The 14,221-nt window shown below is 37.4% G+C and overlaps 1 protein-coding gene across 2 annotated transcripts in view; it reads right to left on the bottom strand.

Moving 5' to 3' along the window:
• Positions 1-8,248: 8,248 nt before the first annotated feature.
• The window catches only part of gabra3 (gamma-aminobutyric acid type A receptor subunit alpha3), a 125,806-nt gene continuing 119,833 nt past the window's right edge, over positions 8,249-14,221 (bottom strand). For both annotated transcript variants that reach the window (XM_087806658.1, XM_087806659.1), the window contains one exon: positions 8,249-14,083. In XM_087806658.1, the coding sequence (XP_087662784.1) occupies positions 13,760-14,083 (324 nt within the window). In that variant the 3' untranslated portion in view covers positions 8,249-13,759. The remainder of the gene's footprint in view (positions 14,084-14,221) is intronic.

Below are 14,221 nucleotides of genomic sequence, written 5' to 3'. Positions count from 1 at the left end.
AATGTATATATATGTATTTATATGACTTAAATATCATATTAAGTAACATAAACAACTTTAAAATCGTGATAATAATCTTCAAGTGGCCCTAATACTTGATGAATGTTTCAAAACAAGCTTTTTTTTCTTAATACTTTTGTCTTTCCTGCAAGATACGAAACAACATATTGTTTTCAACCTCCATATAGTCGTCCTCGTAGTCGGGTCGAGAATTAACGTAATGAATTCTCTGCGCCAACAAGAGACAACACGTAAGAGCACCGTTTGCACAGCGAGTGAAGGAAATATAATGTGGTCGACAGCAGGAGGAGGATTCCAAAGCCAGGTGTGCTCCAGTGCACTCGTGGGATTAGAAGGAGCTTTGACTAGAAGTTGCTTTGTGCTCCAAGTGAAGGAGACACTGGAGGAGGAGGAGGAGGAGGAGGATTCTTCAGACACACACATGTTAATTCGCTCTTTGATTTAATCACCGCGGATGTGTTCATCACGCAACATGTGAAGGACCAACAGAGTGCTCGGGACAACTGTGGTGGGAATCATCGTGAGTGAATATCATGTGGAAGCCGATGCCCCGAGGACCGCGATCATGAAATAAAAATGAAGTAACGCCTCATTAAAGTCGACTTACAACTGTATTAAAAAAATAAATGATTACAATAATGGCTTGTTTTGACTCTTCTCGGTGGTTGCCATGTCAACAGCGACTATTGTGTTTGCAGTTATTCCCACCAGCTGTTTACAATTTTCTTTTTTTATTCTGTAAAGTCCAAGGCCTGGAAAAAAAGGATTAATGTCGTTCGTACAAGTTTGTCCATTTTATGCATGATTATTGAATACATATTCATCAGTGTTCACAATGTTTAGTTTTTGCATATGCAAACAATAACACAACAAAGGCACGACAAATGGATGGCGCTCCAGGCAGGGAAGAGACCTGCGAATGTAGCCGAACTAATGGGGAAGTGGATTATTTGTACAGGAAAAGCAGGATTAGTCATTTCCATATTGTTCACATGTTAATGCGTTAACGTGACACTTTCAATGGTTGCATGTGTTTCCTGTCAGCGTAACACGTCCGAGCACATGTTCATGGAAGTATTGTTGCACATCGTGCTTGACAAATAATCGAGAAAGTGAGAAAGAACTTTGGCTAAAAGCCGGGGGACGATCCTTCCATCCTTCCATCCATCCATCCATCCATCCATCCATCCATCCATCCATCCATCCATCCATCCATCCATCCATCCATCCATCCATCCATCCATCCATCCATCCATCCATCCATCCATCCATCCATCATCCATCTAGCCATCCATCCATATATTTATCTATCCATCCATCCATCCTTCCATCCATCCATCCATCCATCCATCCATCCATCCATCCATCCATCCATCCATCCATCCATCCATCCATCCATCCATCCATCCATCCATCCATCCATCCATCCATCCATCCATCCATCCATCCATCCATCCATCCATCCATCCATCCATCCATCCATCCATCCATCCATCCATCATTCATCCATTCATCCATCTAGCCGTCCATCCATATATTTATCTATACATCCACCCATCTGTCCATCCAACCATCCACTCATCCATCTATTCAGCTTTACATCCACTCATCCATTTATCCATCCAGACATCCATTTATCCATCCATCTATCCATCCGTCCATCCATCCAGCCATAAATCCATGCATCCATCCATTATACATTCACATATACACCCATCTGTCTGTCCATCCATCCATCCATCCATTGATATATTCATCCATCCATCCATCCGTCCGTTAATTCATATCAATCCAATCATCTAAAAATAATGTGAAATAAGGACCTTGGCGGGGTATGCATCGTCCAAGTGCTTTTCTGGTATTTATTTTTCGTTTTATTCCCATGAAATAAACGAGTTGAGAAAACAAATAAATCCACTTTAAGTTACTGTTGATTTAAATATACTTTGAAGTCTCAGTTTATGTCCCTTTTCTCTCTTTCAGCAACAAACTGAAATGTTCCCTAAAGGGCCATCGATACAGAAACACATCTTCCAATCCTTCTCAAGCACTTTTTTTCAATTCCTGAAAGTTGTATGTTTTTCTTTTTTAATATTCTCAGTCATACGTTGTTCTGGAAAGTGGTTTGAATTTGTTCTTTGGATTTTAGGGACACGGCACACACAGACACACACATACAGATTGAATGTTCCGACAACAGTTGCTCTCATACAAGCAGCCCACTAAGACAATGACAGCCGAAGACAAATGCTCTCACACTATCTTTCGACTTCTCCAGAATAATGAAGCGGGTCAAGGCTCGTAGTCTGGGCCAAGGCCTCCGATATAAATATCACTCTCATACACCCGATATTTGATGATGTTGTCACATCCTGAAAAGAGACATTTTGACATTTTGACCTTTTCAGTTGACATTTGAGGTCAGTTAGTTTATTGAGGTTGTAAATCACCTAACCGAGGCTATTGACAACAAGCCCTTTGATAGCTTGTGTTTCATATGATGCTACGGCCACGGTGGAAATGATTAGAGCAGCTTTGTTTTCTTAAATTCATTTTTAATGAAAGTACATTTGTTTCAACAGATATAATGATAAGAAGAATAACACCTCGTAACATCAATAGTAATTACACTGTAATCATAAAAACACTGCTTTTAAACACTTTTATTTTCCTTTTGTTAGGGGATTAGATGGATTTTCCTCAACATCTATTTGAATAGTGAAAAAGTAATTAATTTGCCTCACTATAAAGATAAAATGAAAATGAAAAATGTATATCTAGTGAGGTGGAATCTACTTATCATGCATATTTTATTTATTGTGAGGGGTTTTAAAACGTAACATCTGAAATAAATGAGGAATTGCTGACCAACCCACAGATCAAAACAAGAAACATAATTATTATAGTACAAGGCCATCAATAAAACTCAATAATAATAAATAATATACTCCTTCTTTGATGTTAAATTGTGGCCATTCATTTATGGTTGAAGCTTTAAATATTGTTTTCTGTAAACATTTTCCAATGTTTCGTTTAAATATGCTTATTGTTGGTTTTGTACAAAGCGAATAAAAACATCTGCGGCTTTGCAAACACGATACATACTGAAGCAGACCAGAAGGCATAAAGCCTTTTTTTTTTTTTTTTTAAATAACCCAGTTTATTAAATTTGTGTTTTCTTTCCAGTTTTCTCCACAAATATGGTGGTTTGTTAACTTCAAAGCGAAACATGCCTTCTCTCTCTCGGCCAAATCTACATAATAATGTGATTTTTGGTCGGCAATTTTTATTATTCATTCCTGCTCCGGTTTCTCATGTAACAAACTTGTTTGCTTGTGGGAAGTATCATTCTTTAAATCCAAGAGAAGTGACTGAAGTTTAAAGCGGTGGTTCAAAGGAGGAACAAATCACCAGTGCCGTCCTCACTGCCTGCAACATAATGGTGTCATCCCCTTCTGAGAAATTCTGCTTTCTTCTGTAGCTAATGACTCTCTGGAGTCTCTTAGTAGACCAAACTGTTATACCAGGACTGCCTATAGCCTTTAATGTGACTCATTATCTGGATTCCAGTGCGTTGTTTGTTATAGGTCAGCGAAACTGACAGACACGTCAAAAGACTTGTCTTTTTCTGCCACGCGATGTTGAAGGCAAACGATTGATGTGATTCGTTGAAGTCCCAGACATCAACCATCAACTGGTAACTAATCATTTTTAATTATTTGCCAACACCGTCATAAACACTAGACAAATGTATACAGTACATTTACAGTATAGCAGCTAGAAGCCTGAGGAGAGAGGTCTTAACATTGGTTCTGTGCTTGCTTTGTATTCAAGTCCATTACCCTTTGGTCATTAAAAGAAATCCATTGTTCATTAACAACACGGTCAATCATTCATTGCATGGGTTGGAAAAAAAGGGTGTTTTTGCACTCATGATATACTAACCAGAGACTTAATTGGGAAATGTAATTTATTTGCTGGTAACGTGTTGATAAGAGCCTCATGAAACACCTGATGGGGCATCATAGCTCAGATGGTAGAGTGGTTGGCTTGTGGCCTGAGAAGTCACCGGTTCAATCCAAGCTCCGGACGATATTGTGGCATTGTGTTCTTGAGCAAGACACTTAATCCTGGTTGCTCCTGGTGGTTGAGCTCGCTCTCTGCGTTGCAGCCTACTCCCATCAGTGTGTGATTGTGTTTGTGAATAGATGAATGGGTAACTTAGTGTAAAGTACTGCTGAATAAGCATAGAAAAGCGCTATTTAAGTAAGAGCCACTTACCATTTACCGTGATACAGTGTCTTCATTTTGAAAGGCCACTGGATGGCACTCTTTGCTTTTTTATTTTTTGGCTCTGATCTACTAATTCAATGTTACATGTTTGTGTTATAACATACAAATTGGAATACATACCATAAAAGTATCTGCAGCCAAGTATGCACGATTATGCATACCCTTAACTTATTTAAGTACAGCTGACGTAAATTAAAACCTTTGTGTTGCTTTTTGAGCAAAATAAACAAACCTGTGGTTCTGATCTACTAATTCAATGAAACTTGGCATCATTTACCAACTCAGAGTGCCATCTACTGGCCCTTGAAAATTAAGACACTCTATCATTATACCTCATCATCTGAAGCTTGTTGAGATGGCTGAAGTGTTTTTTCTCCAGGACCCCTCTCCCAGGTGGTGCTACAGAGATGTACGACTAGGAGGAAACCTTGGGACGGACCCAGGACACGTTAGAGAAACTGTTTTTGCCGCTAAGCCTGTGTGTTCTCCAGGAAGAGAAGTTTATGGAAAAACGAAAACTCTGGAAATATTTGTTACCTACTATAGTATTATGGCAATGACATGAATCAGTACATGGTCTTGTTCAAAGAATCACCAGCTTTAACAAAAATGTCTTCATTTGTTGTTGCCAGGCGACTGTATATTGGTATGAGAGGTTTTTTTTTAGGGCTAATTCCCCCCTTGAAACAACAGCGAGCTGCAGAAATAAGCTTTTCTAAACATATGCAAAATAATTCTGTATCCAGCATTCCACAAAAATACTTTCATTCCTTTAACTTTGATGAAAATATATTTTAGACACAAACACCGACAATCCTGCCTTTTTTATTCCTCTGAAAAGGCTGTAGTGTTGCGACCTCGCCACCATATTGTGTGGGCAGTGTTGCTCCATGTGGTCAATAGGTCTGAGATAAAAAAAAAATGAAAAAGGATCTCAATGCACTTTACAACACAACATTTGTGTCTTTGTCTGTGTGTGGATGGTGTCAGGAGGTTAGTAAAACTGGAATATTTTTTTTAATATCGCGTTGGGTTATTTGCACATTTTCAGTTGTAACCTGCGTTGCCATAGGAACACCAACACTTGTAACAACTCCTCATTTCGAACTTTGCCATGTTGTGACACGATGGAAGAGGAAGCAGCAGTCAGGTCGTTGGTTATATTTTATCAACTAGACTTTTTTATACCTAGACAGAAAAGAACACCGGACTAATACCGAATACTTTCTGATCATCAGGCATAGATGGTTATGTAAGCTTTTTCCTTCAAAGGTCACTTTACCGGATAAAGAACCATCTATTTGTCTATGTCCCTAACATCAGCTCATTTTAAATGAGTTCTCCTCATGTAACCTCCTAGAAAAGCTATTTGTTGAATTGCCCCTTACTTTCTGGTCTAAAGCAACATTTATACCTTTTATTTTTGTTATATCTAATTTTACTGATCTATATTTCTCCAATTAATTCCCCTCACTATACAGATAAACTAATACAAAATGTATATATAGTGAGGTGGAATCTAGAATATCATGCAGGGACCTACTAAGTGTGTTTTTAAATTAAAACTACAACGATTAAATGTGTTGGTCTGATGAAGCCTCATGAAGCAGTGTCATTATTTTCAGAGCCCCCTAGATGGCGGTCTCTGCACTATTTATCTTTGTTTTGAACAATTGTCATCACATCATTTTTACTGACCGCTAAATAACATGACACTGCTTCATGAAGCTCCATCAGCACATCACTAGATTAAATCAGAGAGTGCCATCTAGTGGCCTTTGAAAATGTATTGTTTCATGAAACATCGGCTAATCGTTAGCTTGCAACCATGAAAGAACAAAACTCCGCAGTAATGTTCTATACAGTATGAAGCCTTATTTTCAAATCCCACTACTGGAAGCTAATATTATTTTTAAACTGAGAGGGCGCCACCTAGTGCCACCTAGTGATTGTGATACAAGTTGTGACATAAATAAATTGTTTGTCAGTCAACAATTTTAAACTATAATATTTGCCATTGTGGAAAAATATGTCCAATGTTTGTTTTAAAATTAGTGATGGGCTAAAGAAGCTTAATCAGCCCATCGCTAGTTAGCATATGAATAGAAATACATTCAATGAAAATACCTGCAGCCAAGTTTGCACAATTATGCATACCCTTCAAAATGCTCAATAATAATCTACGTAAAATACTATATTAGATTAAATCCTTTTAAATCTGATGTGCATTAAAACATTTGTGGTGCTTGGCATTGGGAATAAAAGTTAAACAAACCTGTGGAGGAGATGTTTCCTAAAGACAAGTGCGGCAAATGTGATGATATCTTCTAGAAGAAATGGATTCTGATATTAACAACGATTAAAGAAAAGATGGGACACAAAGAGTTTATAATTACTCAGCACCGCCGCCGTCTGATGAAGAAGGAAAAGCTCGATCCATCCTGATGATATTTGATCAAGAAATAGAAGAAAGAAACTCAAATAAAAAGGCATCAAACCTGAACCACTGTTGATCACTGACAAATGTCTATGAAGAGAGAAAGTATCGAGAGAAGAAAAAAAGAGTACCAGCATTCTTTTGCTGGTGGAGCTGAGAGTTTACATCCGCGATTATTATGTAAAAATTTAACAAACCCCAGAAGAGGCGAACCATACTTGTAGGTGTTTGACCGATGACACAGAGAAGATTGATAGTGGCAGATAGTTGGGATAGATCTGGGCACCAATCCTCTGAAGTCATCAAAAACCTTTTAAAGTAAAACCATAGAGAGAGAGAACCGGAATTATTTCTTGTTGATGGATACTAGAATTACAGTATCACCAGTATCATAAAATTCAAGAAATATCCACTTTATTTACCACTTTATAATCTTTATTTTACTTTTCAAGTTCTTGACAAAAACTTTCTTTTTGACTTACATGACTCAGAGAAAGTTAAATCTATTTTTCTTATTGACGACTAAGAAGAACAAGAGTATCATAAAACACTTATAAAATGTTTATATATATTTATTAATCTATATTTAACCCTTCAAGTTCTTCATTTATATTTTATCTTTCAAGTTCTCTACTCATAGAGTATTAGTATTATTGATGACTACTAGAATTCGTAATCATAAAGTACACAACATGTACACTTATTTATTCATTTATATTTCATCTTTCATGTTCTTGACTCATGGAATATTAGTACTATTGACGGCAACTAGAATAAGAGTATCATAAAGTACAAAAAAAAAGTACGCTTATTCATTATATTTTATCTTTTAAGTTCTTGACTCAGAGTACTTGTATTAATGACGACAACTAGAACTACAGTATCATGAAAAACACAAAACGTACACTTATTCATTTATATTTTATCTTTCAAGTTCTTGACTCATGGAGTATGAGTACTATTGACGACAACTAGAATCAGAGTATCATGAAGTACACTTAATATACACTTATTCATTCATTTATATTTTACCTTTCAAGTTCTTGTCAAAACTTTAACTCACATATATAATATTTAATTGACGACTACCAAATTAGATTATCATAAAGTACACAAAGTGTCTATAATTTAGCTTTTTTAAGTTCTTAACAAAGATTTTACTTCCATGACTCAAAAAGAAAGAACCAGACTTTTTTCCCTTATTGAGGACTGATCGAATTACATCTATATTTTATATTTCCATTTCATGCCCATACTTTATATAACTTCACTTTGAAATAATAATAATAAAAAAAGGCTAAATAAACTGTATTTTTCTTTTTGATTCTGTTCATTTTCATTTCCTTTGGTTACAGTTCTTCTTCTCTGTCTCTCAAAATCTGTGTCATACTGTTGTTACTTCTTTTCTTTATGGGCTTTTTCCCCCCCAGAGCTTGTCTGCTGTTCAACTAGGCTGTATATGCTGTGAGTGAAAAGGACGACGGTGTGACTCAAAGACAAAATACAACATCCTTTAATTTCCTCAATTCCATTTGCTACATCTCATACAGTAAGCACATGAACAAGAGAGGTCAACATACATAGATCCAGTCACTGAGCGTCCGAGAACATCCTCCTGGAATCTAAACACAGTCCACCGTGTTCCCAGAGAGTGTGTGAAGGAAGTCTGAGTTCTCAATACGTGGGGACATGCAGTGAAATTGCTGGAGAGAAAACACAGTGTGTACAACTCTGCTGGCAAACAGCTGCTAATTCACAGTTAGATTTGAAGTGCACACAAGGTACTGAAGTATCTCTACGTTTTATAAATACCATAACACGTAGTGTTACAGAGCAGAACGTACCACAGCAGTACTTACCAAATGTAAAAATAATGTGACGTGACGTATAAATATTCACACAGAAAATCCAAACCATAAAACAATTGGAATTGATTTCACGATTATGTACAAATTCACAAGTTGGCGACACTATTCTGTGCGTGTGGCCATGAAGCTCTATAACTTGTGTGTTTACCTAAGTATCTACGGCTTTCTATCCATCAAGAGTTTTGCATCGACGCTCGTAAAACATTTGTTGATCATTACTTAATATATCCGATGACATGTTTCATTTTGTATTTGAATGATAACAAAAATATTAAGCTCCAAAGACACAGAGGTTGTTGTTGTGTGGCTGTTTTTCCTTTTCTTGTTTTTTTTCCAACTATTCCAGAAGGACAAACATGATTGGCATTTAAAAAAGTACTGCATATTGGCTCAGAAATAAATGTAACACAACTTTGGGGATTGATCAAAGGCAATGAACACATGACGTACAAAAATCTGGTTTGTTAACCCAGAAGCATCGAAAAAGTCCTTGGAGTCCATTAACAAATCCATAAAAAAAACAAAAAAACAATTGGATCATATGTGGCTAGAATTTTGTGTAAATCTTGATTATATGCATGAAAATGTTTTCTGGATTATCTGTGCAAAACAAAACTATATATATATATTTATCATTAAATACTCTGTTTATATATATATATATATATATATTTAACTTCTATTTACAATTGGTGTTTTGTTTCAAGTCGTCATTTGGTTTTGACTTTTTTGGAGGGTTTGTTGGTAAAGTTTGTGTGGTGGCATCGTAGAATACTTGACTTGTGTGTTCATTCTAAAACAGTAAAATAACAACTAAAAAGTGGATACACGATCCTCCTCGATTAAAAGAAAATGAAATGATAAAAGGATAAATTGGGATCTGGTTGTTAAGAAAACGAGAGGAAACAAGTTTACTAGTCGTGGTCTTGGCCGTAATGACTTAAAGTCTGGATTTTAAAAATGTATCTCAAAAAAGTCTTGTCGTTACGATCATCTCTTTTTGCTGTTTGGTTTTGGGTCTTGTTGGCACTGACATCTGACCGCGGAGAACCTTCTATCCTTTTCTTCTCACCTATTTCTTTCATGGCCCGAATGTTGTCTGTTGATTCCTAATCCCTTGTGCTACCATCGATGGTCCATGATCTTGACCATTAACAAAGCCTCCGGTAGTACATTTTCCCCATGTCTTGGTTTACCATCACATCAGAGACCACTTCCTGCCCCTCCTTAGATACGTAACGCCTTAAACTAACAACTGAGCCACCAGGAGACCAAGAAGAGCTAATGAAGGATGTTCTTCATGGACTATAGTTAACCCATAATCCTATGCATTCATTTAACTTGGATTAAAAACCTTTCCTTCCTGCTTTAACCAGATCAAAAAGTTCCTCACAAAGACTTCCACGATCCTAACCACTTTTCCAACCCACCCAAAGACCCATCATCGTCAGATCAGTAAAGAGGACGAGGTCACTGGACTGACCATTAAAAAAAGTCTTGCTTTTATCATCTAATAGACTTAGTGACATTTGAAGTTTACTTTAACCGGCTTTTAATTAACAGGGATTGTAAAATGAGTTCGATTTTTCTTTGAAAAATTCTAATGAATAGCTCCAGGAAGTCTTCCTTTGTTGGCCTTTCACAGTTAGCGTTAAATACGGTTGAAGCAAGATCTTGAATTTGTTACGAAATCTTTCACTCACAGACATCAAAGTTTTAATCTTGAATTAGACTAATACCAAAAAAAACACACATTTTTTTGCTTATATTTCGCATGCTTTAGAAAACGTGAAAAATATTATGTCAATTTTAATTAAATTTAACCAAACGACACATAGAAGCTGTGCTTCATGATTTTATCTTCTATTTGTGTGAACTTTTAATTACTGTAGATCAATCAACCTGCAGGTAGAAAATCTTATCATCTTGATTTATTTAAGGAGCTAACTACATGAAAATTAAGAGTGAAGATCTAATCTAATGATCATTCCCTTCACTTTGTTGCGATATTAGCTGGACAATGAACTGTGTAATCAACAATCTTCATTTCCCTTCAATTAATCCAAACTGATTAATTGATTGATGCAATGGGTGGAGGACGGTAAATTATGGATTCATGTTGTGGGTGTTGGAATGAAATCTGCTGCCAATTGAGAATGAAAGCTCTTATAGATCATTGTCGCTGTGGAGAAACATAAATTAAAAGGAGTTTAAAAGGGACTTCTGGTGGGAGGATGGTAATCAGAATACACCACAGAGGAGACAAAAAACAGAATCCGAGGTTGCAGACACACATGTGCTCACGTAGAGATCGTCATACAAAAATTAAAACACACACAACACATCAAAGAAAGGCCACAAAGCAAAGCACCTGTTCTTTGCTCACAATTGAACATAAACATAGAGAAGATGAAGCTTAAAAAAAACAATGTTCAAACCAGCTGAAAATTAAACAGTCCACTGGACGTTTTTAACAATGATTTACTCTTCAAACTTCTAATCATTCTGTGTTATTTAAAAAAAAGTTACATTAGTTTGATTATTGCAGACGTCGATGGAAATATTGTGTACAAATATGGCAGCATCGTGCTGTTCGATACAGACTGTAGTTATGAAATCGTCCAGTGTAACTTTATGGGTCAATGACGTGTCAAAAAGTCAAAAAGTGTTGCTGTAAGAATAACTGCTGATGTAAGAAATTAAAAAACATATTAGACAAATATTCTGTTTGAAAAAAATGTAATAATTCGGACCCTGGCTGCAAACCTCATGCAAACTTAACCCTCAAATGTTGAAATAAATAACTTTTTCGATTGATATGTTTTTTGTAGCAACATTTCAAAGTCATTACGTTGACAATATGAGTACAAGTTCAAGTTGTATGTTGATGACGCCATCATTTATCTGTACTTGGTGAGTAAATAAAGTGACACAGTGATCGACTAAAGCTGCCGAGTTGAGATAGAATACTGTATGTTTGACAGATACTTCTTCTCCTCTAACTGATGAAAGTATTAGCAAATTTAGTGACAACAGAAGTAGGGGTGAGAAAAAGATCAAGATATATTTAATACTTCCAAGTACCGGTGTGCAGGATGACAGACGCGCCAGGTTTGCAAGAATGAACCTTCAGGCATGATGTCAAAAATCAGTGATCTTCACCTGGGTGAATTTTTCCAGCCTATTTTTCACCATTTTTATTAGATTTTTTTGCAAGTTTTTGTGCCATTTTGCAAAGTATCAGCAGTGACTTCGGGTCCATGAAACAATGCTAGGATTACTCATAAATATTTAGTATTTAATTATCTTGTATCTTTTACAAAGTTGTGTTTAATTCAAACACTAAATAAGTCAAGGAAGTGAATTTTAATTTGCTCTACGAAATATCCTGTAATGACATTTTATCATTTGCAGATTAATTAATAAGTTCAGCTTCAATTTAGGCCTAGAAATGTCAGCTTGTCGGTAGCAGCAGTGAACGTATAAGCCTGTTGTCTTCCCCAAAAGATATTAAGATAAATATCAAGTTCCGAGGGACAGATATAACTCATTTTTAAGTTCAGTTTCTTAATCCCACAGAAGAAAATATGCTGCCTTGCAACACGAAAGAAGCCGAAACCACATTTATTTTTTTGATCAAATTTAGAAGGAATATCTCACTTTTGCATGAATTATATAAAGCGACAACACAAACTTGTTTTCATGTCGTCTCCGAAGATCTCCGCTTTGTGGTTTGAAAGGCTACAAATCGCAAGCTACTGCAAAAAATTTGTGTTGAATAATGTAGTTACACTTGTGTAGAGTGTGGGTGTCGCACGAGCTAATGGTGCTTCTCTGTCACGACGAGGCTGTTCTTGGAGATGCTGCTCCGCCATTCCAATACATAAATGCAGAAGATAATAACGGGGGGACATTTGTTGAATCCCCCCCGCCTCATTTTTTTTTTTCACAGGCAGAGTCTGTTAACCTTCCACACTAATGGGCAATTTTACACTGGGTGCCTGTTCCCATAGGCAGTGGAGTGGGTTGGGGCGGGGACTCCTAGTGGAAGCGCTAATGCCTCTGGTCACCAGCGTGTGTTTTTTTGCACGTGATATTGACTCTGACATCGTATGCATGTGATTGCTTCAGATGTGCGAGCGTGTCAAAGCCCTCCTCCCTTCCTCCTCATGTGTGTTGTCACCAAAAGGCACATAGCGTCTCGGGGAAGGAACCGCCAGTTAAAAGAATGAGAGCCACTGGACTGGATAATGTACAGGCAGCCACATGGGATATGAAAAGCCGATCCCAGGTTTTGAGATCCGGCATGAGTTGACGTCCAAACACCGATGATTAATAATGATGATCTTTGTGTACGGAGACACACTATGCCGCACGGAGACTGATGATAAGGCTCCCGATGCATCACGATGTGTGGGTGTGCGATTGTGTGCATGCATTTACTCGGCGCCGCATATTTACCTGACACATCGGTCATAAGTTGGAGTGAAAACCCTGATGCATGAAACAAAAAAAAACCAATGGGAATAATGTGGGAAACAACAAGCGATACGGGGGCTGGAGAGAACAGGGGGAGGTGAGATGGTCAACAGATATACTAGGTCTGGCAGGAGAACAAATCTCTGCATGGGTGCACCACAGGCTAGCATCCGTCTCCTATGGACACGTGCAGCAAAACGTCAAATTAAAAATAAATAAAACAGAAAAAGCACACAAGGAAAAGCGGTGAAGTGCAAATTTGTAGATTCAATATAAAAGTATATCATGAGAAATGAAAACACGTAGATATCAAGGTTGATCGAGTCGACTCCTTATGATGAGTAAAAAAAAAGATCCGGGTGTCGGGATTCTATGAGCGTCTGTGTTGGCATATTAATGCCCGGAACTTCACTGGCAGTATCATATTTTTAAAAATAAATATGACTCAGAATGCATCGTTGACCACCAGTAAAGATTGAATCCACGGAGCTAAAGCAGCAACTTTAAAAAGAAGTTAATTGAATTTAGGTAATTACGCTTTTTTGGATCCTATGGTACCACACTCGTTTTTCTCTCGTCTGATACTCGGTTTTTATATTAAATCAACAAAAACGAATGGACTGCACCACCCTAACCAAGATACAGACGACCCCTTTCCCCGTCAGTTTTCTTCGTTCGCCTCCATCATCGCAGGTTTTCTGTTGACATACGTGGCCCAGTAGCCCAAGTTGAAGATGAAGAAGAGAACTGGGAAAATGATGCGAGATATTTTGTCCACTTTGCTGACACGGTTGTAGGACTTCTTGGCCTCTGTGTACGGGTCATCCATTCTGTGCAGATAGTGCGAGTGTCTGGACACCGGCGTGGGGGCGCTCTTGGTTATGGTTGTTAGACCTTGTTCTTTAGCGGTGTTCATAGCATAGGTGGTTCCCACAATGTTGAAAGTGTTGTTGGTCTTTTTGGAAAGGGTGGCAGATTCCCTCCTCTGAAAGTAAAGAAGGCAGCACATGTTGTCAACGGTGAAACACACACAGTTAAAAGAAACACTTCCATTTGAACTCATATAGAGGAAATAGAAGCAACACCACGAGACACGACACACACAAGAACAAAACAAAAGCCT

The sequence above is a fragment of the Callionymus lyra genome, chromosome 14, assembly GCF_982586985.1.
Source record: "Callionymus lyra chromosome 14, fCalLyr1.hap1.1, whole genome shotgun sequence".
In the NCBI taxonomy this organism is placed as follows: Eukaryota; Metazoa; Chordata; class Actinopteri; order Syngnathiformes; family Callionymidae; genus Callionymus; species Callionymus lyra.
The sequence above is the reverse complement of the archived record's forward strand: the minus strand, read 5'-3'. Positions and strand labels throughout refer to the sequence as shown.